This window comes from Peromyscus leucopus, chromosome 1 (assembly GCF_004664715.2).
Source record: "Peromyscus leucopus breed LL Stock chromosome 1, UCI_PerLeu_2.1, whole genome shotgun sequence".
In the NCBI taxonomy this organism is placed as follows: domain Eukaryota; kingdom Metazoa; phylum Chordata; class Mammalia; order Rodentia; family Cricetidae; genus Peromyscus; species Peromyscus leucopus.
Window position 1 is genome coordinate 114,395,585 of NC_051063.1, and position 15,640 is coordinate 114,411,224.

Below are 15,640 nucleotides of genomic sequence, written 5' to 3' on the forward strand. Positions count from 1 at the left end.
AGCCAACTTTCTGTTCACAACAGGGGGCCCGACTCCGCCTGATTTCTGCTAAGAGTAAACAAAGCAAGCTTACAGAGACTCATTCCTCCCCTTGGTCCTGAAAAGAAACTGCTGTCTGTAGAAAAAAAATGGGCGTCTGGACCCAGGTGCTTAGCTCAGTTGTTCTAAATGAAATTTCCTCTGTTCTTTAGGGCCGTCCTTACGCCCGGGCACTCAGCACTCCTGTTTGAATCTATTGGGAAAATAGGTGTACAAAAGGAGACACAATGAGCAATACAAATGTGATCAAACCAGCAAAGACAAACAAAAACATGATGTTTACACTTGTGCCTAGCACACTGGAGAGACGGAGATAAGTATGTTGAGCAGAGGCCAACGGTAAAGATCAAATATCTCTAATTAGCTTGTCAGATAAGATTGACTTTTTTTTTTTTTAAATATAAAGCTTATAGGGATTAATAGAACATCATGTTAAAAAAGAAACGAAAAATTACATTCGAAAATAGAGACATCTGAGAACTGAAGCTCACGAATGATCCAACAAATGCAAGTGAAAATTAGGTAGTATTTCATCCACCAAAATCAGTTTAAAAAATTCTCCTATCATTTATGACTACCTAGGACTTGGAGGGGATGCTGGGAAAAAAGCCCTAGCTATATTATCGGTGAAAGTCAGTTAAGAGTATCTATGCTAACTAAAAGTGCGTCAGCTGTACTGTGAACTCGTAATCGCCCTTGTCAGGAGCTCTTTGTCTGGATAATAATCTGAAAGAAATGATTTTGTGCATAGCTTTTGCTGTCTGCCTTATAATAATTAAAAAGCTTGAAACCTAAATATCCAAAAAAAGCAGCTACTGAGCATTATCATGTTTAAAGGAAATTTTTCATGGCACCGGAAATACTCATGTTAGAAAGATAACTGAAGAAAAGAAAGGTACAAAACTTGACATTCAAAATAAACTTGGTATTTTTAAACTTAGGGAGAGAGAAAGAGTTGGCTCTTTGTGTAATGACTGTGTTGGGGAGTTAGATCTCATCCATACCTCTACAGTAACAAAGAAGTCTATGTGTCCTGGTAAAGATTGGGGGGATGTTTAAATACTTCAGCTTTCACTGGGAACAACACATAAGACAAATATTAGGGATTATTTCCCAGATCATGAATTTCTTGTCTATGCATGGATTGCGACGTCACGATCTAGAAACTTTCCTAAACTGGAAGTTTTAGACTTTTAAACTTTTTTAACTGATAAAAGCATAAACATACATATTAAAAGGGTACTGTACAATATTTCATATATATATGTATATATATATACACACATACGTCCAGTCAAATTAAATATGTCTTCTCACACTTTTACTTCTGTCACTTCCTTCCTTCTTTTCTTTCTTTCTTTTTTCCTCTTTCTGTGAGAAAGTGTCTCATAGAGCCGAGGCTGGCCTCAACCTACTATGTAGTCAGGTGTAACTCTGAACTTCTGATCCTCCTATATCTACTTCTGAAGTGCTGGATTATAGGCATGAGCCTCCACACTAAGGTTATTTATTTGTTTTTTATGGTGAAAAGGTTTAAAAATCCTTTCTTTTACCTTTTTGAGATATATCTTGGCATTACCTGCATTCACCCTACTATTTGAGGACATAGCAGAATTTCTTGCTCCCGTCTACATTTAACAGTAACTTAGTACCCGTTGTGATTTGTTCCTCTGCTGTTGAGATAAACACCAGGACCCAAAACTGCTTGTGGAGGGAAGGGTTTATTTCATGTTACAGTCCGTCATCGAGGTAAGCCGGAACAACAGCCTGAGGCAGGAACCGAAGCAAACACAACGGAGGCATGCTGCTCACTGCTTTTGCTCAGCCTGCTTTCTTACACCACTCAGGCCCACCTGCCCAGAAGAGGCCCCGCCCACAGTGAGCCTGGCTCGCCCATATCAATCATTAATCAGGAAAATGTGCCACAGACGTGCCAGCAGGCCAGTCTCACAGAGGCAATTCCTCACCTAAGGTCCTCCCTTCCAAGATGACTCCAGTTTGTGTTGGGCTGACTAAAGCTAACCAGCACACTACCCATCAATCAACTTCTCCCAATTCCTTCTCACCATAGCAGGTTCTGGGAACTCTAGCCAGCAGGAACATGGTGGCTAAAGTGTTATTGTATTTATACAGCAAACATTGGCAAGAAACAGAAAACAACATCATTGGCTCCAGCCTTGCCAATAAGTCAGTCAACTGGTTAGTGTGTCTTCAGTCAGCTAGCTGCAGGGTGTTCCTTATGTAACAGCCACGACTCCGTTACCACCCTTCAACTCTGTATTGGTTTGGTCTGCTAAACTGAAATTTTAGCAAATATTGAAGTTTTGTAAAAATGGATGCCAAAGACTTTTTAAAATGTAAATTAACCAGACTACGGTGGATAGCTCAAAACGTGGTCACATAGACTGCCCTGACTAAAAATCAGTGGGTCACAAAATGAAACAAAATAAAGAAAAACAAAAGGAGAGGAATTTGGGGAAAAGACTTGTGAGGAAGAGGAGGTTATCAATGGGAAGGCAATAAGAGAAGGTGGGGGTGGTGAGAGTTCTTAAAATAGATCATATAGTTGTAGAAACTTGTCAGAAAATTTTTATCAATAAAAATGGGAAAAGGAAACACCAAAAATATAAGTAAACTTATTGTAACTTTTTTTCCCTCATTTTATACATCTTCCTTAAATCTCAAGCTACACTGCATGAACTAGAAATTGTACAGTCAACACACATGACCAGAAAATTAGGATGGCTCTCTTCTCATTTTACATACAGCAAATATTGTATTTGTCAATTACCTTATATAGTTATATGGCATAACAAATTGAAATTACAAAATATATTTCCTAAGAACAGGAAGAAGTCCCAAGATAATAAGAGCAGTTGTCTCGGAGAGATTCAAGATGGCGGAGACAAGCAGACGCAGGTAGGCCTGTGGCAGCGGCCCGCGGAGGTAGATGGGTCTGGCGGCAGCGACCGACAGGAACATTTAGGCCCGGCGGTAGCCGGCCGAGACATTCAGGCCCAGCGGTGGCCCACAGAGGTGGACAGGCCCTGCGGCAGAGATAACCAGACAGAGGTGGACGGGCCCGGCGGCGGAGGCCGACAGAGACATTCAGGCCCGGCGGCGGCGGCCCACAGAAGTAGACAGGCCACTGGGCGGAAACGGGCGGACGCAGGTGGGTCTGCGGCGGCGACTCGCGAAGGTGGAGGGGCCTGGTGGCAGCGGCCGACAGGGACATACAGGCCCAGCGGCTACCGGCAGAGACATACACGCCTGGTGGCAGTTCGCAGAGGTGGATGGGCCCGGCAGCAGTGACGGGCAGGGGTAGGTAGGCCCGCGGTGGCAGCCGGCAGAGACATACAGGCCCGTTGGCCGCCCGCAGAGGCAGACAGACCCAGTGACAGCTGACAGGGACATACAGGCCCTGCGGCGGAGACAAGTGGACCCAGGTGGGCCTGTGGAGGCGGGCCACAGGGGTGGACAGGCCTGGGGACGGAGAGGGGCGGACGCAGCTTGGAACGGGGACGCCCCTAGCCCCAACACCTGGGGAAGAGGCTATCTCCGTGGGTCAGAACCAGGGCGAGTCTGGGCACTCCGTTTGGGGACAACCCAGGGCCCAACTGCTGATCCTGTGAAACCCAACAACTTGGAGGTGCTGGTGAGACTACCCTGCTCAGCTGAAACCCATCTGGTAGAGGATTCAGATGCCTACAATTTGAAGTCTGAAGAAACAAGATCAGCTGAGGAGTTGACAAACGAACAAAACGTGACCTGGGAACACAGAAGAAGGCGCTACCCAGCCACTAAACCAGATCACCAGAATCATAAGTATATAATTCACCGACTGAAATCAGCTGTCCCTGAAGAAACAGCCCAATAGCACCAATTTAACCAAGAACCCCTACTAAACCAAGACTAAAAATTAGAACGAGAGGCACTCTCAGACACAGACACCACCTGCACCGCACAGAGGAAAAGACGAGTAGACGCCAGTGCAAAAATACAGGCAACAACATAAAGACCTATATGGCAACATCAGAACCTAGTGATTCTATACCTGCAAGACCTAAACATACCATGACAGAAGAAACAGAAGAGATCAACCCTAAAAATGACTTTAAGAAGATGATAGAGGCCCTTAAAGAAGAAATAAAACATTCCCTCAATGAGGAAATAAAAACTTTCCTTAAAGAAGAAATAAATGAAAAACTACCTTAAAGAGGAAATAAAAACTTTCCTTAAAGAGGAAATGAAACACTCTCTTAAAGAGGAAATAAGAACTTCCCTTAAAGAGGAAATGAAAAACTCCATTAAAGAGGAAATAAAAAACTCCCTTAAAGAAATGGAAGAAAAAACGAACAAAAAATGGGAAGAAATCAAATCAAGCCAAGAAAAAGTAATTAAACAGATGAAAGAAACATTCCAAGATCTGAAAAATGAATTTGAGACAATAAAGAAAACACATGCTGAGGGAATGCTGGAAATAGAAATCCTGACAAAACGAACAGGAACTATAGAAACAAGCATAACCAACCGATTGCAAGAGATGGAACAGAGAATCTCTGACACTGAAGACATGATAGAGAAAATAGATTCGTCAGTCAAAGAAAATACTAAAGACAAAAAAGTCGTAACACAAAACGTCCAGGAAATTTGGGACACCATGAAAAGACCAAACCTAAGAATAATAGGGATAGAAGAAGGAGAAGAATACCAACTCAAAGGCACAGAAAATATATTCAACAAAATCATAGAAGAAAACTTTCCTAACCTAAAGAAAGAAATACCTATGAAGATACAAGAAGCTTACAGAACACCGAATAGGCTGGATCCAAAAAAAAGTCCCCTCGCCACATAATAATCAAAACACTAAACACACAGAACAAAGAAAAAATATTAAGAGCCGCAAAGGAAAAAGACCAAGTAACATATAAAGGTAAACCCATCAGAATAACACCAGACTACTCAATAGAGACTATGAAAGCTAGAAGATCATGGACGAATCTCATGCAGACACTAAGAGACCACGGATGCCAACCCAGACTATTATACCCAGCAAAACTCTCAATCACCATAGGCGGAGTAAACAAAATATTCCAGGATAAAACCAGATTTAATCAATACCTGTCTACAAACCCAGCCTTACAGAAAGCACTAGAAGGGAAAATTCAACCCAAAGAAGCTAAAAACATCCATGAAAAATCAAGCAATAGATAATCCCACACCAACATACACCACAGAAGAAACAAGCTGGCATAGCTATCCTAATATCTAGAGAAAAAGGATGTTTCAAAAGAGAAGAAGTCTTGTGGCAATGCCTCAGTGGTCCAGGTAACTACCAGAACTCGGAAAAGTTGGTTGAATTTGGGATTGACTGGGAGGCCAAAGATTTAAAAACAGAAGATTCTCTCAAGACATAAGTTGTGTGATAATAGTGTGGTTTGTGAGTGTGAATGAGAATTTGTAAATGTTGAATTCTAGGCTTCGACAATCATTGTCAGTGCAGATTAAGCTGCAAGTATTTATGTTCTAAAACTTAAATTATAAAGCTAGTTACGTCTTTCTAACAACTAGTTTTAATGTTCATGAGCATATTTTACCTACATTACTTTTTCAGGATGTTGAGAAAGCACAGGCTGGAGGCTGGGGGCTAGATGGTTTTGAGGAAGAGGTCTTGGTGGACTCTTTCATAGAGCAAAGGGAAGCAATGCCTTCTGGGAAACGAGCTAAGTTTTAATCTAGTCTTTAAGATTAGAAGTCAAAAACAAAAATATCAAGGAAAGGAAAACTTAATTGATCTTTGAAGTATTGTTATGTGGAATTGAGTGGAACTTTTGAGGCCTTTCTTCCAGAAAACAAGGACTTGGTTGTCAGGCCTATATTAGGCCTAAACCTTGGTGCCATGTAGTTGTACTTAAATCATTTCAATGGAAGGTGTCTTAGTGATTGGATCTTCTAGTGCAGTTTAGAGTTCTTCCATTTGAAAAATGTGATATTTACATGGGATTGTTTGAATCTTGTTTTCTAGTCCTCCCCATCACCACCCTCATAATCTGAAGGTAGATTTTTCTCTTGATAAAGGAACAAAAAAGGTGAACATCTTGTTTGTAAATAGGTATCTAGTAACTAGTGGTAAACTTGAAATGGTAGAATTCTTTAAAGCCTAATTCTAGGTAGCCTTAAGAAAATGTATCTTAATTATTTTTGAACCTGTATTCACCTTGTTTTTTTCAAATATCTTAAGTTATATTTTCTTTTTCAGAGCTGCTTCTTATTTGGGGCTACTTTTTTTTTTTTTTTAATTGGGGCGTAATTCATAAAAGGGTATATTGTTTTGATGAGACTTTTTACAACTATGGCTGGATGTCTTTCTTTAGTCTTCCAAGAAGGGCCATTTTACTTTTTTAGAGTTACTTTTTAAAGTCATGAGGTCAACAACTTGGACTACTATGCATGTAAGCGCTAATGCAAATTAAAGCCCAAGTTGACCTCCAGCAACAGTTCATTCTATGTTGACAGTGAGAGAACACTTTGCCTGTTAGGATACTGTTACTCGTGGACTGAAATGCTGAAAAAACCCTCCCCCTATTTTGTTTTTTGCAAAAATCAAGGTATATTCTAGGGTTTCCTGGTTGACCTCAACAGATAAACTGAGATGATAGTCTTAGATCAGAAATGATCTGAATGTAGATTTACAGTCTACGTGTACAGCTGGCTAAGTGAGATCGCTTTCACAGTTCTGCATGTATCCCATCGGCTCCCCATTAGTCACTGAACTCTTAAAACTGGTATTGTAACATTATCACAATGTTTTGCGCCAATTTTATAAACTTTACAGTACAATATGTGTTCCTTTTCTGAGGCAAACCAAAAGTATATTTCTCAAGGTTCTGCTGCTATCAGCAGCGTTGATGGAGGATTTTTTATACATTTGTAATAGATAGGAATAAACCAGAAAAAAGAAGAAAAAAAAAGTGGTGGAGGAAAAGGTGAACACTGCAAGAATACTCAAAAGGGCTGAGAGTTGCAAACGCCAAGAATGGCTTTGCATAGTAAATGGAATAGAACAGCTCTGAACTATAGCTTACTTTTCCTGGTTTGGTCTGACAGAATGATTGAATGCTTTTGTACAAAAATCAGAGCCTTAAAAACAAAGATTTGGTGAGATTGTAAAATGGTGTGCCACTTTGGCAAAACAGTTTGGTGGTTGGTCAAAATGCAAAACATTGTTACTCTGTTACTCAACAATTCTACCCTTAGGAATATATCCTCAAACTACTGAAAATGTGCACCTATGAAACATGTACATGAAGGTTTACAGCAGTGTGTTGCTAATAGTAAAAAAGTTAAAACAACTCAAATAGCTATCAAATACTGGAGAGAAATAAAATGTGGCTTATTCATACAATGGAATATTATTAAGACATAAAAATGAATGAGAAACTGACAGATTAAATGACTTTGGTGAACCTTCATAATTTCATTTGTAGATCTTTCCATTTCTAACTTATAAATACATTTGGGGTTATAAATTATAAATGTACTGCCTCCTGTCAACATTGTATACTTCTATTTGATGATTTCTGTGTCAAACATTATATGGAAATGTTTCCAAGTATTTTCTGTATTAACTGTGAATGAATAGAACAAAATAAATTGCCTGTGATGAAAAAAAAAAAAAAGACAAATTCCTTGATATATGCAGCAAGCATTTGCAACACAACAGATTAAGAAAATATGCTTTGAAGCTTCAGAAAGGTCTTTGCCTAGAAGGCACAAACAAAACCCGTCATCCTTTGTTTCCTTGTGAGGGTGGGGGGCTCTGTGGCTCACACTGGTATCTTGAAGGTAAGGGATGTGAGGCTGGGAAGAGGCAGGTTGTGCTGGCCGGGGTTGGAGGAGCACAACTGATTTCATTAGTGCTGCAGAGATGAATGGATGCTGGGAAGCAATTGCACTGTCACCGTGGCACCAGGCAGAGCCAGGCTGGCAATGACACAGCATTCCAGTACCACCTCAACACAGAGCAATAGGGCTGGCTCTATTAACTCGCCATCCCGTCCTCAACATCAGAGAGTACGGCTAATCACTTCCATCACAGACCCGGGGTGACAAGGGAGGAATCAATTACATTAGTTGCTCATGAGTGGATTCAAGGCTACAGCATAAGGCTACAGCATTTGGGGAAAGAGGCAAATCATCTAGTAGGCTTTTATTTGTATGTGTGAAAGAGTTGTTTGGTTTGGGTTCGGTTTTATTTATTTATTTATTTATTTATTTATTTATTTATTTATTTATTTACCAGTCTCACCCTGCAGTACCAGGCCAGCCTGGTCTACAAGAGTGAGTTCCATGAAAGACGCAAAGCTACACAGAGAAACTGTCTCGAAAAAAAAAAAAAAAAAAAAAGCAATTCTCCTGCCTCAGTCTACTAAATAGGGAATTATAGGCGCAAGCCACATGATTTCTTTAGTGGATTTGATGATATCTATGAGGCATCTTTATAAGATTCCATACTCACTCACTGACCCGACTTCCTTAAATTCACGATAAATCAAGGTTTGTTTTGAGAAATGAAAACTAGTTGGAGTAATGTTTCATGCATCAAAATAGTCCAAAGAAATCTTTGGGGGAAAATTAGGAAGAAACTTTAACTTATCTTGAATAATAAATGCTGACTTATCTTCAAGCTTTTAACAAGTATTTTTAAAAGAAAAAATTTTCTTTTTATAACTACAGCTGTTCATTTAGATGAAACAATGCCTAAAGTTGCATTGAAGACTCTAGAAAAATAATAAGCCATATTAGAGAATTTATATTTTAAGATTCCCAATACAAAGTATTTTTAATACAAGAAGTCAGAATAAACTAGCAACACAATTTAAATCATGATAATTTATTCTAAGGGTTTTTTACAAAATACCTTAAGAAAATTATACATAGGAAGTACAATGAAATTGACGATTTATATTCTAATTAAAACTTTGTAGCAAAGCATATCTGTGACTACTTTTACTCTGTGTCCATATAGTAAAATTATAAGAAAAAACACTCAATTATATGCAATATTTTAGCAAATTGTTATAAAATACTTGCCATCCCTTTTAGCACAAATTAAGCCAAAATAAGCCAAGAGCTGAATTCCATATACAACCAGTAGGTGGCACCAAAGTCCATTTGAGATTGAGAAGGCGGGGTGGGGTGGGGCAGGGTTTCTCAAGGAAGATTTATGGGCAGTAAAGTCAGTCTTGCTGCCCTAAGATGGAATTCAAAGTCTTACTGGAGGTTACCAAGTAAATAGTTGTCTTATTATGAAGTTCTCTGTCATCGCTGCTGTTTTCCCTCTCTCCACCCCATCCCAGGAGTCTCTTTCTGTGGCTTTGCCATTAATCTTCCTATTTATATGCCCAGCAAGCATTTGAATAACCAAATTGCAGGCCACACAATTCACCATTGTGGTGTGAAACCTGTAAGGGTGACTTTTTCTTTGGTGTGGAAGCAACAGTTCAATTTCCCTAGCTTGTTCAGCTATTGGATGTTGGCATCACACATCCCGTTGCCACTGTTTAGCTCTCTTGAGCTGTGCAATCAAAGCAATGCATGCAAATTGACTTGGGGATGCTTGCATAGCAATCATTAGTGACAAAGGGTGAGGGTATTTGTCCACAAGGTTGGAACTCTCAAGCTCAGCTCCACCTGGGAAGTAGTTTTTGATGGCGGAATCAGCTGAGTAGGATCATTTGGAAATCTTGGCAATCAGAAGCATCCTGAGGGGCAGTGTTGCTTCAATCCAAGTGTTGGGAGAATTCACCATCTTCTCCCAGAGAGCAACTTCCTCGGAAGTAGAATCCATCCAATCCACTTCAGTCCCGTAGCTTTTTCCTGAAAGAAAGTTTTATGTTTGCAATTATGTTTCCCACTGTGGGCCGGGGAGAAAGGGAGTTAGTCATTCCCCAATTATAACCACCATGGAAGACAAGGAAGAGTTCGCACACACTTGGAGAGCAGATCTGGGGCATTAAGGAAGAACTAGTTTTACTACCAAGTGGCTTCATTATTTCAACTCTCATGGTTTCCAGATGGTGGCTCTCCACATGTATGTAAAGGCTGGATGTTGCCTTTTTCAGGGGCATAGAGGAGTTGGAAGGATCATGTATTGGGTTACAGATGACAGTAGAGCAGTGGTTTTCAACCTTCCTAATGCTGCAGCCCTTCAAATACGGTTCCTCAGGTTGTGCTGGCCCCAACCATATGATTATTTCATTGCTACTTCATAACTGTAATTTTGCTACTGTTAGGAATCAGAATATAAATATCTGATATGCAACCCCTGTGAAAGGGTCCTTTGATATCCCCCCCACCCAGATGGGTTGAGAAGCACTGTGCACGATGATTACCTGCAGATACTGGCTAAAGTTCCTTGCCTGAAAGACTCAATTTCATAACTTGCCTCTGTCATTAGCTGTTATTTATTTATTGTTGTTACTATTGTTGTTGCTATTACTTGAGGATATTGGTTCCTTTGGGATTGTTACTAACTGCCTTGTGGAACTGTTATAAGGAGTAACTCTAATAATCTAAGTAAATCGTCTAATACAGTAATGAGAAGGTAGTCACTATAATTGTTCAAAGCAGACTTTTAGCCATGTTATTTGTGGGAAGACACAATTTTTCCTAGCTTGTTCAACCATCTTCTTGAATGTTGCATCACACTTTCTGTTGAGCACACCTCTTGTCATTGTTTAACTCTCTTGAGCCATGCAATCAAAGAAATAAATGCATGAGGATTGACTTGGACACTCAGCCTACGACTCATTAGTAGCACCAGGTGAGGGAGAATATTTGTTCACGAAGTCAGAACTTTCAAGCTCAGATTTTGGAACCTGCCAATGGTAACTTAAGTTCTACAAGGGCAGCTCCTGGACACTGCTGGTCCTTTTAACCCAGAACCCTTGGAATACCAATGGTCTTTCCCTCACTGGTTTCATTACATGAAGGACTTTAGCATCTCCTGGAGAGTTTGGCTCACAGAGAATTAAACTTATAACAAATGTTACCTGTTCCAAAGCCGATCCGGAGACCTCCCAGGAACTGGTTGGTTAGTTTATAATGGTCCCAGACTGTGAGTTCTACACAGGCTTCATTCAGATCTTCAGGCCTGAACCCATCGTACACCATGGTATGGTTGAAGACAGGGTTGTTGGTTTTTCCTACAGCTCTTGTCTTCTGGCGACTTTTCCTGCTGGTATCTGGAAGGATGGTACTACAAAAAGAGAAAGTAATGCGAGGGCATTTTAGTTAATAAAGTGAGCATTTATGCTGGCAACATTTATGCTCAGCACAGCTATGGGATAGGCGATGAAGGAAAAAAGGTATGGAAGCCGACTGTGGTGGCTCACATTATAATCCCAGCATGCATCAAGCTGAAGCAGGAAGATTGAACTGAGTCTTTTTTTTAAGGACTGGTAGGGAGATAGCCACTGTCAATGAAGTGCTTGCCTGGCAAGGGTGAGGGCCTGAGTTCTATCACTAGAACCTGCACCAAAAAGCAGAGCAGGGTGGTATGCACCATCAATCCCAGTTCTAGGAATTAAATAGTCTCTGTAGCCACACAGCCTCGTTGGTGAGTACCAGGCAGATGAGAGATCCTGTCTTGAAGTGGACTGTGTTCATGAGAATGATACCCAAGTTCTCCTCTGGCTTTCAGAGGGAGAGAGAGAGAGAGAGAGAGAGAGAGAGAGAGAGAGAGAGAGAGAGAGAGAGGAGAAAAAAAAGAGAAAACCAAAACAAACCCTTGGCAAACAAATCAAAAACATAGGAAATAAGAAATCCTCTCTTGTTCACTAAGGAAATAAGTAGTATGACATCCAACATTAAAATTTTGGTAAGCAAGCCAGGTGGTGGTGGCACACACCTTTAATCCCAGCACTTGGGAGGCAGAGACAGGCGGATCTCTGTGAGTTCAAGGCCAGCCTGGTCTACAGAGCGAGATCCAGGGCAAGCACCAAAACAACACAGAGAAACCCTGTCTCGAAAAGGAGAAGAAAAAAAAATTGGTAAGCTATTTTGTACTAAGAACTCCCCCTAGCAACAGACGTACCCCAGAAGATATTGCACATACGAGTCTGAAAAATCTAGCTTCATTTTGTAGGCGTGATCTCAATTTGATTTGAAAACCAAATAAAGCCTCGGGAGTTGATAGCATAGACTCCTGAGTTTGATATCTCTAATAATCTATGGCTGGTGAGTGTTAGCATCGTTGACACTGAGAATTGATACCAGCCAGCAAAGACAAGACAAGAGGAGAACTAAAGAAAATCACGTCATGAATGTTCTTACCATTTAACGAAAGAACTTAGGTGGCTCCCCCTCAGCAGAGGCAAATCAAAGCATTCCTTCACCCAGATGTGGACTTCTCCAGTTGTAGGAAGCTTTTTGCCTACAATTGAACAAGGTAAACAAAATGTGCTGCCATTTCTTTTTGGAAAAGATGTCACCTTGCATATGGAATAGCACAAGGAAACAAGCTAACGCTTGATGGTATTGAGTTGATTAAGGTTATAGACATTCAACTGTATGCTTCTTAGCCTGACTGTCCTGAGGTCAGACAGCTCTATAAAAACAGGAGCTGCTGGCAACAGACAGGTGCTGAGAGAGGGAGAGTCAATTTTGTTTAAGGATGTGGCTCTGGTTGGTTGACACACTCTAGAGGTTAAAAGGTCACACAGTCAAGAAGAATGTCATCTGGGAGGAGTTGGGAGAGAGGTGAATGTGATCCAAATACACTGAGTAAAATTCTGAGAACTAATAAAAAATGAGAAGAGCCATTCTGGAGAGTGAAAACATTCACGTTGCTTCCAAGTACAGAGCGTTTGTCATTCTTTTGGGGTTTCGGTTGTTTCAACATCAGACCTCAGGGGTGTGGGTCATCTGTTCACAGTTACACTCAAAACATCTCAAGACAATGCCTAGCCCTTCCAATACCATTGCCAGCGCAGATTGAGTGTAAAGTGACTGAACTAGACACCGGCTAAAGGATAGCTTTCTCCCTGTCATGTTAGAAGTCCTTACATATGTAATGGGGCTAATGAACACACATGCACAACTGTTAGTGTCATAGACAACTACTAAGATGTTGGCTTAGTCTGAAGGTGCTGCTAGACTGCTTGCACATAAACAGAGGAGCACTATTGGATTTCCCTGGGTGGTTTAGTTCAGTCAACTAAACCATACTCCCTGAGCTATAACCACATCCATAAAGTGCTCATACTTAGGAGTGTGTGTGTGTGTGTGTGTGTGTGTGTGTGTGTGTGACACACACACACACACACACACACACACAAGGAATATGATAAATAATTTATGTCCCGTGGAAAATTATATCTATACAGGAGAAATGTGTTGGGGGAGATTTGTTCATGTTGGTTGCTCCAAGACCACCAATGAAGCTGACCTCAGTTCAGAGGGTGAAGTCCACATTCAGCTGACCAAGTGGACCATCGAGTTCTCTGGCTAAGAGGAGAAAGAAAGGCACACAGGGCAGGAAGAGGAGGGGTCAAGGGGTTGCACACTCTTTTAGATTGAGGAAGTAGAAAGGGAATATTGTGTCTAGGTCCCTCTGTGGATTTCTCAGGTTTATTCCCTAATATTTATCCCTGAGTTTTATCTTTCAACAAACGATAAAAAAACCAATAGAAATTAATTTATAAATTATTAATTAATAAAAATGAAACATGGTGTAAAATGTCAAGCTATTACCACACTGCTCTAGAAAACAACGTGCTTAATGAGTGCTAACTCAGTCAGGAAAAGCTTTGTGGGGCTCAGACTCCATCTAAGACTCAGATTGAGGAAGGGAAGGGAAATGTAGGGGAAAGCTCCTAGGGAGTAAAAACTCAGACAAGAGAAAGTGTATCACAACACATAATTCCCTCAGCCCTCACCACCAAGTCACAGTGAGGAAAGTTAGAAACGGCATTTCCATGCGTGTTGACCTCGTGACAAGATACAAAGTTATATGTAAAAAAAATGCCCTTTGAAAAGATCTAGAAGTAATAGAATTATGGTTGGGCAGCAACTTGGCCTAAAGATATGCTTTGCCTGGCCTTCATCTTTTTTTGTTTTTTGTTTTTTTTTTAAGTATAGACTGCCTTTGTCTAGTTCAACCTATGCCTGTACCAGCCGTTATTCCTTTCCTTAGTAGCTTTCCTTAGGCTTGATTATCGAACACGTGAGTTTGCAGCCCCTGACTTTAACTACAGTCTTCCTACAGCTTCTTGAGGACAATTTGCCTGGGAAATGAGTTGTTGGCAAGGTCTAACACTCATTTCCTGCCATTTGGGGGAGGGGGGCTTGTTGAACTGGCTGGAGACCTAAGGCCCCAGTGCCCAGGCTGCAATCAGTAATCAAGACACAAAGCTTTATCTCCTAATGAAACTAAGAAGGGAAGATCAGGGAGCTCTGATTTCCTAGGAACTTTCTATGAATCCTTTTAATTCCCACCTGGGAAAGGAACTTGAGTTCCTTCCTTATCACGACACTGTCAACAGGCCCAAATTCTCACTCCAGCAAAGCCCATTCACATGGTACAAACACCAACATTTTCCCCAGGACAAGGGGAAGTCAAAGCAAGGGCTAGAAACTGGAAAAGACGGAACAAAAAATTTCCTCACAGAAATGGAAAGTAAATTGATATTTCCTAAGCTCTGGGGTGGGGAAAGGGTTTGCTGCAATTTAAAGGATACAGTGTTGTTTAAAGATGAAAAAGTTCTGGGACTCTGCTGCACAGCTGTGTAAGTATAGTTCCTATTACTGAGTTATAGACTTAAATGGTTAAGACAGTAAGGATTATGCATTTCTTACTATAAGAGAAATAATGAGATTTTTCTAGTTTGAAACTATGGTTGAGTCCTTTGGTCCGGGTCCGTACAATTATTAACTTAGCATGTTTGCTCAGGAATTCATCTTTGAAAATGTAAGAGAACCAAAGCCATCTCTAGAGAGCAGAGGGATAAGTAGAGGGTTCGGCTGTAAAGTCATCTCATACCTGGGCTTGGCTCTGGAACATATTGGAGAGCTAGCTTCATTTCACCTCTGTTTTCTGTCTCCAGGGCAACTGGTGCTGTCTGAAAAATAAAGGGATGTTAGCAGGTATAAGAAACAGGTTTTTTTGTTTGTTTGTTTGTTTTGTTTTGTTTTGTTTTGTTTTGTTTTTCTAGCCTGGTGGTGAATACTCTGTTACAGGACTGAACCCATCTCATTTCTGGGACTATGAATCACTCGTGTGCTCCGAATTCAGTTTTTCCCCTGCATCCTCTGCACAATTATTTTTATAGCTAAGAAAAGTTGTTACCTATCTTTGACAACCTTGCAACATACTCAGAAAACATTTCATGGACTCTGCTTTAGTGTGCTTTTCCTCTGCTCTCATAAAGCATTCTGGCCAAAAGCAGCTTGGGGAGGAGGGGGTTATTTCATTTCACAGGTTTCAGTCCATTCCATCATTGAGGGAAGTCAAGGCAGGAAATGCAGCAAGCCAGGAACTTCTGCAGAGGGAACTTGAAATAGAAACCATGGGTGTCTGCTGCTTAGCCTTTATTTTCAC

At 40.7% G+C, this 15,640-nt stretch overlaps 1 protein-coding gene across 10 annotated transcripts in view; it reads right to left on the reverse strand.

Annotated features, from left to right (window-relative positions):
- Positions 1-8,916: 8,916 nt before the first annotated feature.
- Positions 8,917-15,640, reverse strand: part of Sytl2 (synaptotagmin like 2) — a 105,936-nt gene continuing 99,212 nt past the window's right edge. For all 10 annotated transcript variants that reach the window (XM_037197466.1, XM_028873442.2, XM_037197463.1 and 7 more), the window contains 4 exons: positions 15,083-15,161; positions 12,376-12,475; positions 11,094-11,299; positions 8,917-9,918 (listed from right to left, as the gene is read on the reverse strand). In XM_037197466.1, the coding sequence (XP_037053361.1) occupies positions 9,773-9,918; positions 11,094-11,299; positions 12,376-12,475; positions 15,083-15,161 (531 nt within the window). In that variant the 3' untranslated portion in view covers positions 8,917-9,772. The remainder of the gene's footprint in view (positions 9,919-11,093; positions 11,300-12,375; positions 12,476-15,082; positions 15,162-15,640) is intronic.